General features: G+C 38.0%; 1 protein-coding gene across 1 annotated transcript; it reads right to left on the bottom strand.

Moving 5' to 3' along the window:
- Window positions 1–1,076: 1,076 nt before the first annotated feature.
- On the bottom strand, window positions 1,077–12,210 carry mtpap (mitochondrial poly(A) polymerase). The gene is made up of 9 exons (XM_079398544.1): window positions 12,013–12,210; window positions 11,632–11,792; window positions 11,267–11,494; window positions 10,952–11,176; window positions 9,894–10,102; window positions 8,879–9,105; window positions 7,585–7,677; window positions 7,337–7,410; window positions 1,077–3,146 (listed from the first exon to the last, which is right to left on the bottom strand). The coding sequence occupies exons 1-9, from the start codon at window positions 12,164–12,166 to the stop codon at window positions 2,793–2,795; spliced, it is 1,725 nt and encodes a 574-aa protein (XP_079254670.1). The 5' UTR covers window positions 12,167–12,210; the 3' UTR covers window positions 1,077–2,792.
- Between the last annotated feature and the right edge of the window lie 623 nt (window positions 12,211–12,833).

Genomic DNA, 12,833 nt, shown 5'->3' with positions numbered 1-12,833 from the left:
AACGCCACACTAATCACTGCCTGTAAAGGTGTAAAATAACACCTTGAGCATTTTTAAAATACCCAAGGCTTTAAAATGGTAAATTGCACCTAACCAGCAAAATCCTCTGAAGGGGTTGTAAATAGCACGGGTTTTGACTGAAATTCCACGAAGGCGGCAAAGCCAAGACCATTTTCATTTCATGTTGTTTTTCCTGCAAATCCCCCCAGTGTTTTTCAAACCCTCAAGCCACCTTTCCGAAATTCTTTCAGGCTCAGGAGAAAAACCTACAGCCAAGAATAAGCAGAGGGAGTGAGAGAAAGAAAGCAAGCATATATTTTGTAGATACTCAAAACCAAACTCTACGGGTAGTAGAGAGAACAGTTGGAGAATATGACTAAAACACTTCTCCATTGGAGCAGGGGTCATAACAATCATCATTTCAGGAAATAATCATCATATTTGAAGGGGTTTGTTTAATTTGGCAGCAGGGTGAAGAACAAAAATTGTAGCGTAACCTGACGAGTATTACACCCAGCGGAAGCCTCAACCCGTCTGCTGCCTCAGAGGCCGAACAAACACACGGGAGGTTGAGCTCCCGCCTGGCCGAATCAAAACAATGGTTTATATGTGGTTATATTTCAAATGAATAGACCTGGTTGTAAACACACACACTACCGCTCAAAAGTTTGGGGCTGGTAAGATTTTTGTTTTGGAAGAAATTAATACTTTTATTCAGCAAGGATGCATTAAATTCATAAGTGTCAGTAAAGACCTTTACATTGGAAAAAAATGTGTTAAAATGTAAGAATATTAATAATACAATTTATAATAATACCTCTTTTCAATATTGATAAGATTTTTTTCTTGAATACCAAATCAACATAGACTGATTTCTGAAGGATCATGTGACATTACAGATTGGAGTAATGGTTGCTGAAAATTCAGCTTTGCCATTAAATTAATAAATTATCGTGTAAAAAAAAATTTTTTTTTTAAATAAGTCTATTCTATATGCACTTATTTCATACATTCTGTGAACAGTTACAATTTAGTGAATTGTAATACAAATATAGAAACCAGTCTCGAACCTCAGGTAGTTGTCAGCTTTAGGTCAGATTTTTACTCACATTTTAACCTCCACAAACTGTTATATTAAAATACATACAATAAAAAACAGTATCACCAGCTCTGCATGTCCTGAGCTGTAAACTGTGACTGTAAGAACCCTTGTGAGGTATAAAGAGAGAGATGAGTGAGCCGATAAACAATTGTAAACAGTCTAATGCCACACAGATATAAGCACATAAAGCCCAAATGTCTTTCAGCTGTTCGGATAAATCCACACTAAGCAGCTCTGGGTGGGATTTCACCTGTGAAATTGCATAAGGATATTGAGTGTTATTACTCTATCACTCCCATGACCTTCCTCACGTTCTCAAACAGCCACTAAGGTTCAAATTCAGTTCAGATGGTTTAAAGGTGACAAAGATGTTCTCTGGCTCTCAGTAAAAGGGGTAAGGTTAAGAGAAATTGATTCCACTATACTATTTGACCTCTGACCTCATCAAGTTGAGTGATAAAACCATTATGAACATTAAAACAACTAACTAGCACTCCCAGGAGACTTTACACGCTTTCATCTTCTCCCATTATAGTTTTCTTCTCTTGCTACTAATCGTCCGGTCTCAAAACACTTATTTCCTCTCTATTTGCCAAAGCTCTACTACTTTTTCCAATCAACTCACTGTTTCCTGCCCTCCCCTCCAAAGTGCTGTAGTTCTTCACCTTTCCCATGTCTTGTTCCATCCATCTTCTCACACTACCTTCCAGTTTATAATAAAAGCCATTCTTATATTGAGATATAGTCTCAATGAAATCGCAATTGTGATATATAAGGTAACGTCGAATATCATCAAGCTTCTTTGTGAGCAACAATGAAATGAAGTCACAATTGTGAGATATAAGGTCACAAAGTTTCACGATGAGACATAAAATCACAATTAGGAGAAATGAAGTTGAAACTGTGCGAAACAAGAGATTTTAGGTCATGTTAGGTCAAGTCTCATTGAGAGATTTAGTCACAATAACGAGCAAATGATGCCCCAATCAGGAGAAATAAAGCTGTTATTGTGAGATAGTCACATTGAGGTTACGTTTATTAGGAGATTAAGTCCCAATTAAGGAAATTAAGCGACAATTCTGATATATACATTTTCAGAAATAAAACTAATTTATTTACTCTGTGGCAGAAACAGGCTTCCATAGTTTGAAACATTCAGACACTTTTTTAAGGAGTATGGGAAAAATTGGAAATAAAGAAGCCCAAGAAGAAACAAACAGTAATGGTCTGAACATTACTTTGTTTTAATATCTTATAAAACATTATTGACGTGACAGTGACTGTTTACGCAGAGTCATTAGGCCATTGTAATCGTATGGCAACTCAGAGAAGATGGAGTTTGTGTGTGATCGAACAATCACAACTTTTCCATGCAAGCTGTTTAGTGTTCAGAGGTTCTACTTCACTTCTCTGGAAACCGTAATGATTGTTGTTATCAGATCAACACAACCATTAAACTCCATTTTTAGGAGTCAAGACCACAGTGGACATCTTCGTCCATTGTTATGTCACATTGGAATCTACAACGTTACTCTTTTATGTGAAATACTAAAGTAGAACAGAAACTGAGCTTAGTTTTTTAAACCTTTCTTAAAAGACTTACAGAAACTTCACTTTTGTTCCACTCTTTTGCCGTGTTGGTCATTTAAATTCATTCTTCAGAAGATGTTTCCCATGTTTATTGACCATATCACCTTCTAGTGTTTGCACTTCCCTTCTTTGCAACAGTTTCACCACCTTTAATCTTCAGAGAGTCTAAGAGGTTCTTTATTCTTGAACTAGCTGGTTCCAGTTTTCTCTTCCTGCGACTTTTCACCCCTGCTCCTGAGGTGACTGAAGGAAGGAGAAGTGTGGTGAACCCCCATGGTGAGTCCGAACTTTGCTTAAGAATTTCCTTCTGCTGGAGAAGCCAAGCACTTTCTCGACAAAGTGCCACGAAACGTTCTAGCTGTGTTGCATTAACATTCTTGCTAATGTTTAGAGTGGTTTCAAATGGATTCTGGATATACAAAGCAGTTGTTTCCGGTTTGGTCTGCTCCTTTCCCTGGTGAAAGAGATATAAAGCAGAATATTTATGCCCTCAGACACTTAAACACACAGTATTAACACATCAACTGCATCAGCATCTTCACTCATTTTGTTATACTGCTAATATTCAATGTACAAAAACAACAACAACAAGAACAAAAATTAAAGGGATATTTCAACAAAAAATTAAAATTGTGTCAAATTTCTCACCCTCATGCCGCTCCAAACCCGTAAGACCTTGAATGCAACTACCACGTTTAAGGCTCAGAAAGGTAGTAGGACATCATCAAAATATTCCATGAGACATGAGTGGTTCAACCGTAATTTTATGAAGCTACGAGGATACTTTTTGTGCACAAAGAAAACAAAATTAATGACTTTATTCAACAGTTTCCTCTCTTCTGTTTTGGTCTTCGATGCAAGTTCACGAGAGTGAACCACTGATGTCCTATGGACTATTTTCACAATGTTTCAACTACCTTTCTGGGCCTTGAATATGGTAGTTGCGTTGCTTTCTATGGAGGATCAGAAAGCTCTCGGATTTCATCAAAAATATCTTAATTTGTGTTCCGAAGATGAATGAAGGTCTTATCAGGTTTGGAATGACATGAGGGTGAGTAATTAATGACAGAATTTTCATTTTTGGGTGAAATATCCCTTTAAATTAGAAACACTAAAAATAATTTTCTCAAGTGGTCTCAGACAATCAACTGCAATCAAAATTATTCAAGCCCCAGAGACTTTAGTCTTTGGTCCGGGGAAGTCGTGGCCTAATGGTTAGAGAGTCAAACTCGTAATCCAAAGGTTGCGGGTTCGAGTCTCGGGCCGGCAGGGATTGTAGGTGGGGGGAGTGAATGTCCAGCGCTCTCTCCACCCTCAATACCACGACTGAGGTGCCCTTGAGCAAGGCACCGAACCCCCAACTGCTCCCCGGGTGCCGCAGCATAAATGGCTGCCCACTGCTCCGGGTGTGTGTTCACGGTGTGTGTGTGTTCACTGCTGTGTGTGTGCACGTTGGATGGGTTAAATGCAGAGCAGTATGTCACTTCACTTCACTGTGAAGTTCTGGAAGAATGGATGTATGGTTGTAACCAAACTTGAACTTTTTGGACCCATGTATCAGTGGTATGTTGGCAAGCAGGCAAGGCGTATGAGCAGAAGAACATCATCCCCATGTTCAAACATACAGTTGTGCCAGTCTTGTTTTGGGGGTGCTTTGCTGCTACAGGAAATGGAAAACTTGACTGCATGAAGAATATCATGGATTCTTTGAAGTATCAGGTAATTTTGGCAAAGACTGTGATGCCTTTGATGAATAGACTGAAGCTGATGATCACTGGACTTTCCAGCAGGGCAACCATCCCAAAGCAAACATCCAAATAAACTGAAGCTTGGTTTTGGGATCGGATGTGGAACGTTCTTGAGTGACCTGTTCAGTCTTCAGATTTAAATCTCATTAAAATATTTGGAGGAATTTGAAGAAAGCAGTGGCAACATGAAAACCAAAGATTATCAGTGATCTGGAACCTTTTTCACATGAGGTATGGGTTAAGATTCCAGTGAAGAGCTGCTGTAAGCAGAAGCTCAAAAGCACTTAGAAGCAACGTTTATTTGAGATTATAAAGAATAAAAGATTCTCTACAAAATGAATTAATATTGTACTTCAGGGGAGTCACGTGATGTGCTCATGAACCTAGTCGCACTTGAGTAGAGCTCTGTATGTTTGGCCATTTTTGCAGTTTTTTTTTTCGTTTTATTTTAAGTTTTATTCATTAATAATAATTTCACTCATGGCATACAATCGGAAACAGCAGGAGTTGTTTCCATCGGCTTCTCCGATTAAGAAGAAATCCAAGTTACCAACCGCGAGCGATATGACGGGCAAGATGGCGAACACTGTTACACACTTTGAGGACATTCTAAGAACAGAGTTGATGGCGAAGCGGAACCAGTTCGCTTCTCACATGTCAGTTGTTCAGTCGCTATGCTCTAATCTAGATCTTCTTACAGGGAAGATGAGAGAACAAAAAGTTGTTGCAGATCACAACAGGCGCGTTGCCGCGCTCGAGCAACAGGTTGTGGACTTACAGGATCGCAATAGGCGCAGCAATCTGCATCTGGTTGGATTGCCTGAAGGTTCCGAAAAGGACGACCCTATGGACTTTTTGAAAAGATTGCTATCGACGTGGCTCCCGTCTCTGGTGGGCAAAGAGACTGAAGTGGAGTGAGCGCATCGTGTGTAAACAAGGCTCTCCTTCGATCGCGCTAAACCACGGGTTTTCATCTTTAAACTGCTGCGGTACACGGACAGGGAGCTCATTCTGCGGGCCGCCAGACTTCATGCCCTGGTGAAAACATCTGACGGAGTAACGCTGTCTTTCTTTCTAGATTTTTCTCCAATCACCACAAAAAGAAGTGCATTTGCATTTGCATTTGCGCCAATTAGGAAGGAAATGAGAGAAGCTGACATCCAGAATTTTCTTCTTTATCCTGCAACGCTGAAGGTCATTCTCAATCAAGGTGAACCTAAAATGCTACACTCCCCAGAAGAAGCAAGAGTTTTACTCAGATCCCATTCATCCACCAACTCTCCATCAACAGCTCCAACTTCAGCTAGTTATTTGCTGTTTAATCGGAGAAGAGATGCTCTAAATGGTTAGGTCTCTTTCACTGTTCACTTTAATGTTCACTTCTTAATTCATAGTTACTAGAAGCTTTCATTGTGCATACAGTATCGCTTACTGATTATGATGTTATTTTATTTATGTTTCTAGTTGTATTCCTTCTCTCTCTCTCTCCCTTTTTATATTTATATATTTATTTAATTATATATTTTTTTTTAAATAGAGATACTATCTAGTCAATATGTGACTATGGGGCCAAATGTTGGTGCTTCAGTAATGTGCAGGTTTTTGTTGACGCCACGGACCATATTAAGGGGTGCTGGCAGATCAAGGTTTGTTCTTGGTTTGATCTGCCATAGTTCATGGGAATGTATTTATATATTTTTTGAATATTGATGGGAAGGGTGGGGGGTGGTTTAATGGTCAACTGGTTTTATTCTCAAACTTGTATTTTGTCTTATGCCGTAATTATGTTCGATACTTATGACTGACCTTAATATTCTGAGTTGTAATATTAATGGGCTAAATGGCCCTCACAAACGTACAGGTTTTCTGGATTTTTTGTGAAGAAGAAAGATTGATATAGTGTTAGTTCAAGAATCCCATTTGAAAGTGGAGGATATACGCAGGTGTAATAAGTTTTATGAAGTGGTATCTCACTCATCTTCGGATACTAAAACCAAGGGTGTCCTAATATTGGTGCGGAAGACTTTAAATATGACTATTTTAGATAAAGGTTGTGATACAGATGGTAGAATAACACATATAAAAACAATAGTGGAGAATAGGAATATTGTATTTCTCAGTTTATGCCCCTTGTACTCCTGACCCTACTTTTTTCTCTGTTTTGTCAACCTATCTCTTGAAGTTTTCAGATTTTGAAATTGTATTAGATGCAGATACGAATTCTGTAATGTCGCATATCCTAGATAGATCTGGACCAAAGGAATCACACTCTCAAAGTATTTTTTTTTTCTGAATATGAATCTGTCATCTAAGTGTAATCTCTGTTCGCAAGGATTTTTAGGCACGTTTTCGCATTGTTTTTTTTTTGGGGGGGGGGGGGGGGGGGTGCCCTTCTCTCTCATCTTTTTGGTCTCAGCTCTCACAGGATCTGTTATATTTGTTGGGTACTGAGATATGTTTGACTCCGTGCCATTTTTTGACTTTTGGGACTTCACCTGGTCAGTCCAACAAAAATGTTTACTGTTAGCTGCTCTCACAGCAGCAAAAAATTGCTGGTCAACCGTTGAGAGTCCTCCTCACACAATGGACGGACGAACCTGGACTGTGTTTGTTGGACATTGTCTCGATGGAACTCTCAACTTCTCGTTTGCATGGATCTAGTGTGGAAACTGTAAGTTTGTGTCTTTTATTTACGGCAGCAGAACGTCAAGGGGGTTGAATAAATTTGATTGTAAGTGCAACTGCATATCTGTGTCCTCTGCAGACCCAGACACTTTCTTTGAATTGACTATATACACTGCCCTCTGGTGGGCATTTATGGAGGGTCTGTAAAGACGTCAGCAGCGTCCTCTGGGAGTTTGCGCATGGATGCATGTGTTGTTGGTGGATGACTCACCTTCCTGATATTGATTGATGCCTTGTTGAAGGGAAAATTGCCATAAAACTCGAAGAATTCCTGCAACAGTTTCTCTGTGGATGAAAAAATTAAAACAACTGAAAAATAAACAGCAGTGTCATTGGCACTCAGTAAAAATGGAATGCATAAAAGCATTACAGAAACGAGCCATCTGCCCAAAGGTGAAAAGGTAGAATGTTTCATTAAGTTTGTGTAAATTATGAAAACAATGCATGAGCTCCACTCACCTAATGTGTCTGTGTTCTGCTGCAGTTTAATCTTGCTAAGGTCACTGACAATCGTGCAGTCATTACCCTCAATGACACACTTATCTGACGGCCCTGGAAAGTGCACACACACAAAACATAAATATAATTTAAGTGGCCTTCCATATAGAAATGGATTCTGTATCACTATTGTGGCATCACTGTCCTTGACCCTGGCAGACAAGAACTCTATTGTGTGTGTAGACAACCAGCTCAGAGGAGAAACATACAGTGTGATGTATCCTGAGCCACTATACTTTACTGGAGTCACAGATGAGGAGACAGTAGTGACTCATGTATTTTACACACACTCACAAACACATAAAAACCATTTATACATTTTGCAAATTAAACAGAAAAAAAAAAGCAGAATCCCATTCAAAAGTCTTATTTTGCAGGACATTAGGCAGGCAGGGTATTTATGTTTATTATTTCTGAATATCTGTAGTGTAAAAAAATGAAATGGGAATGTGATAGCATTTGTAATAATTGTAGTAGTATTTTCTTAATTTGGAGATCACTATCACTATTAGCTGAGCCAATGATGAAAATCACTCCCAAACATCTGACACGCTTTAACTCACAGCTGCCATTTGGAGAAAATGCTTAAATTAATGACTCGCGGCTATGAGTAATGAGGCTATGGAAAATAATTTACAAGGTTTTATAAAAGGGCAATTTGACTTGTAAAGTTAAATGTTAGTTCAAAACAAATAATCCAAGCCATATAGAAAATGTATTTAGACATGCAAAGGGTGTTTTATTACTTATTTATATGATGGGCTCTTTCTACATTATCATTCTAAGAGTTTGGGTTTCTCTTTTAACATATTTTAGAATGTAATTTATTTACATGAAGGAAAAGTTGAATTTTTAGCAGCCATTACTAGCAGTTTTAGAGTCACATGATTGTTCAGAAACCATTTTAATATGTTGATTTGATACTCAAATTCATTTATTATTATCATCACTCTTGAAAATGGTTGTGCTCTTTATTTTTAAAAGCAACACTGGAGCAGAGTAAAAATTGCTCTTAAGTGAGTTCTGTTTTTATTCATTTATTTCTTCTTTCAATATTAATTTTTGCACTTTGATATGATATTGATATGAGCTAAACTCATCTGTCACAGGACAGAACATAATCTAAGAGATCCTGTTTGTCATAACTCAGTTTTGACCAAATGTGTAGTTACTGTCCTTTGCCTTTGTATGACATTATAGTACAATAGACAAGAAACTGCAGAAAAGCATGGCTGTAAAGGACAATTGTGTATACCTGCCAGCTCCTTCAGTCGGTCCAGTGTGGGCAGTATGGGAGGATTCCTCTGCTGTAGAAAGAACACTACCATGACCGTTAAAGAGAAGTTGGTGATCCATGCTCCTGGAATACTGCTTGTGATGCTATGAGCCCGAGCCCAGCACCGCACACTGAACACCAGATGCCGAACACGAGGGTCCAGCTGGCCGTACAGAAACAGCAGTTCTGAACTCTTCATCGCCACCCTGCACACATGACAACGTAAAATAAACAAAACATGTACCTGTGTTTAGGACGGGATTATCAGTTTGATCAAAAAAAATTGAAGAATATTTGGAAAACCAGTTTAAAAAAAATACGAAATACTTTTTTGAATTTCTATCTGGTGCCACTAGGGGCGCACAGTACCTTTAAATGACTGTCATATTATATTTTAACGATCAAGTCATATCAAAATAAGCAATTCAAATAAATATATATATAGTAAGTAAATAGGAAACAATCGCATACCAGGAAATTGTCAAATGAATTGAAAACCAAATCTATTTTGCTTTTAATTATCTAAATGCGCAAATTAGGAAAAAAACAACAACAACAAATTTTAATAATATTAAGTAAATGCATTTCATGTTCCCCAGTATTTTTACTTTTGTGTTCATACATCCTCCACCATAAACACATCAAGGGCAAATAAACGTCTGTTTCTCTCATTATGCACATACAGTGTACACTGTACACATCTGGGAATACCCCTTTCTAACCCACATGAGGGGTCCCTACTGCTGAGTAGTTTTCTGTGCATTAATTTGACACGTTCTAAAAGGAAGCATAAGAGTGACCTTTGTTTTGGGGAAGTGTAAATGAGAGTGAAAAATAAACTGGCAGCCCTTAAAGCCCACACAACAGTACTTTAAATGTCATTCTGAGGGACTTGCAGATCAACTATTGCTTACCTTCTCAGCTTCCAAAGTCTTATGTCAAGATGCAGTTTAAATATGGCTAATTGCGTGATACATCATTCAGCTGACATTACCTGTTATTGGCAGTGAGATCACACTGAAAGCCAGAGGGTTGGTGAGCAAAGCGGACAAGAGGACATCGAGCTTGGAGAATGTTCTGGACCCCCACACATCCAGGGCCGAACTGGTCTACACATTTCCCAATGACTGACAGGATACTCTGGGTCACAGCCCGCTCTGATGCACCACTCTTCACCTGGTACTCCAGAGACAGTCCAGAGCCCTGTTTAAAACATTACTGCATAATCAATAAACTTGAAAAATATCACTGCTATTGTTCTAACCTTAATTGTAGAAATGTAATGCATATTTTTAATTGTAGACATAATCCTTAAGAACTGACAAGAACTTTGAAATTGTATTTAGTAATTTAATTGCAATATTTTTTAAATGCATTTAATACAATGACAGCTATTAACCTCCAAAAACAGAGGGAAAAAAAGTACTATAAAAGTTGTATTTCAAATATCTACTAAAAATCATATCAATAACTAGGCAAAAACAACAAATTAGATTTTCACTCTTCATACTAATAGAGTACTTAAAAGGACAGTTCACCCAGCGATGAATATTCTGTGATTCCAAAACTAAAACTACAAAAATTCCTACTTATTCCTAATTTCCAAAACTACATGACTGACTTTCTTCTGCAGAACAAAACAGAAGGTATTTTGATAAATGTCTCAGTGGTTTTAGTCCATACAATAGAAATCAAAACTGATTGATTACAAATGAAGTGTTGTTTGCAAAAAAACAGATAACTCTGTTTTGTGTTAGTTAGCTGTATTTTTTTTTAGCTATTTTACTTAACCAAAATAACCCAACTGCAGTTTGATTGAGATTAATTGGAATGCACAATGAAAAAACATGATTTTTGAAAATTGTTAAAAACGGAGTTATCCGTTTTTGCAAATGAACTCTTCAAATATTCAAATATTCTATAAGATTCAATAAGTATCTTCATGTTCCAAGGCATTCAGGTTTGCAATGACACGAAGATGAATAAAAGATAAAATTGTGTGTAAACTACCCTATTTAGATTCAATCTACTTAAGTAGTCCACAGCACTGACCTTTTTCTGGCTTATTGCATAGATGCCATCAAGGTCCAGAATCATGTCAACATCACAGCCCAGTTTGCCGAAGCTGTTGACAGAGGAGCCAAAAGGCCTGATAATGCATTCTGGGAAATATGCTCCAGCTATGTCTCGAAGCAGAGAACAAACAAGGAAGCGCAGACTGATGTTCTCTTCTGTGAGCTGTAAGGTCTCTGTCAGACATTGCAGTTGTTCATCTATCTGTAGAAGAAATGATACATATTTGAAGCTCCAACCAGCAGACATGAAAAGGAACTGCTAAACACATTTCCCATTCCAGAGAGGACTTACGGTGTTCTTTTTCGAGAGCAGCTGGGTGATTTCACTGATGGATGGAGGGGACTGCTCTTTGAACTTGGGCATGAGATGACTGCTCGACTGACTGCCTGGCCATTTTAATGACAGCAGGCGAGATTTGAAAGGCACTGCAGCTTCATGTTCAACATCTGGTATTTTAGTGCTCTCCTTCAATGAGGCAATGCTTTCTCTGCTGGAGAATTCAACTACTGCATATGCTCCCTACAGAAACAGAATCACATTATCACATTATAAGCACAACATTTCTATCAATTTCAGATCTTTGTGATCAAGCATCACAAGATTTCTAAATATTAAATGTGTCCTATTCCTATAACTTATGGTTTTGCAACACTTACGTAGCTACTGTAGAAGAAATGTTTGTTGATTGTCCCATGTTTAGACAGGTAATCTAAAAACTTATTTTCGTTGATCTTAGGCGGACAGCTGATCAAAACAGATCTTTCAGCTTCTTCTCTTCTCTCTTCTTGGATTGCTTGAAATGTTTTACTCTCCTTGGCTTTCGTGAATAAAACGAAAGTGGAGCAAGAGGAAAGAGGATTGAGTTATTGGACATGTTATGCACCTGTTATTTCCATCACGATTTTCACCGTGAGACGACAAATTGGTATTTATTTTTAACTTAAAATGACAGATGAAAACATGAACACGTTTTACAGCTGTCATTACTGTCACTTCATAAATGTCATGCCTACAGTTCTACGGAAAAACAATGTTACCGGCTTTCGCTGTCTTGTTCTCTGTCTGGGCTTTGATTGCTGATGTAGTCGAAGTGAATCTTACTTGCGTTTGAGTTTCCAATCCAAGACTAAATTTATCAAGCCACCCAAAAGCCCTGAAACGTAACCTACACACGCTAAAGGAGGCCGCCATTGTTGATTTGAGACGGACGCGTGCGAACACATTGGCTCTACGGTGGCTGTGAACGGACCTGTGCAGTGCTGCGTTTCGCATTTGGAAAAAAATGAAAATGCCAAGCTGGAGATCACCAAATTTGAAAATACCTTCTTGAAAATAGTTTTGGAGATTTACATGTCTACATTTCTTTTCTAACAACTCGGTGCTATGTTGTGTCAATGAAAAATTAAAATAAGTCATTTGTGTCAACACATATTGAAACATTCAAAAAAATAAAGTTATTGTGAAAGCACATTGCCGATTATTGCCATTTAATGGAGTTTGTGGTTACAGTTTTATTCGCGGATCCTGTGTGTCAGATACGACTGACTGACCAATATTGACAGCCTACAACTTGGAAAGGATTCCTAAAAGTTTCCTACAGCACACATTACAGACACTGATGCACAAACGCGGATATGTTCAGTAAAAAGAATGAGTAAACTAGTCTTATAAACTCCTTGATTTCGCTTAAGCAACTTTAAATATAATATGCATGCACAATAAACTATAGTAAAAGTTATTTACCTCACTCGACAGAAAGGTTTTTGTAGGTTTTAATAAAATATAAATTACTAACAGTCATAAGCATATTTTTAAGCAGATTTCACGCATCGGAATCTTCGGTAATCCTCGGCAAACT

Source organism: Barbus barbus, assembly GCF_936440315.1.
Source record: "Barbus barbus genome assembly, chromosome: 38".
Classification (NCBI taxonomy): domain Eukaryota; kingdom Metazoa; phylum Chordata; class Actinopteri; order Cypriniformes; family Cyprinidae; genus Barbus; species Barbus barbus.
Note: the sequence above shows the minus strand (reverse complement) of the source record. Positions and strands in the feature narration are given on the sequence as shown.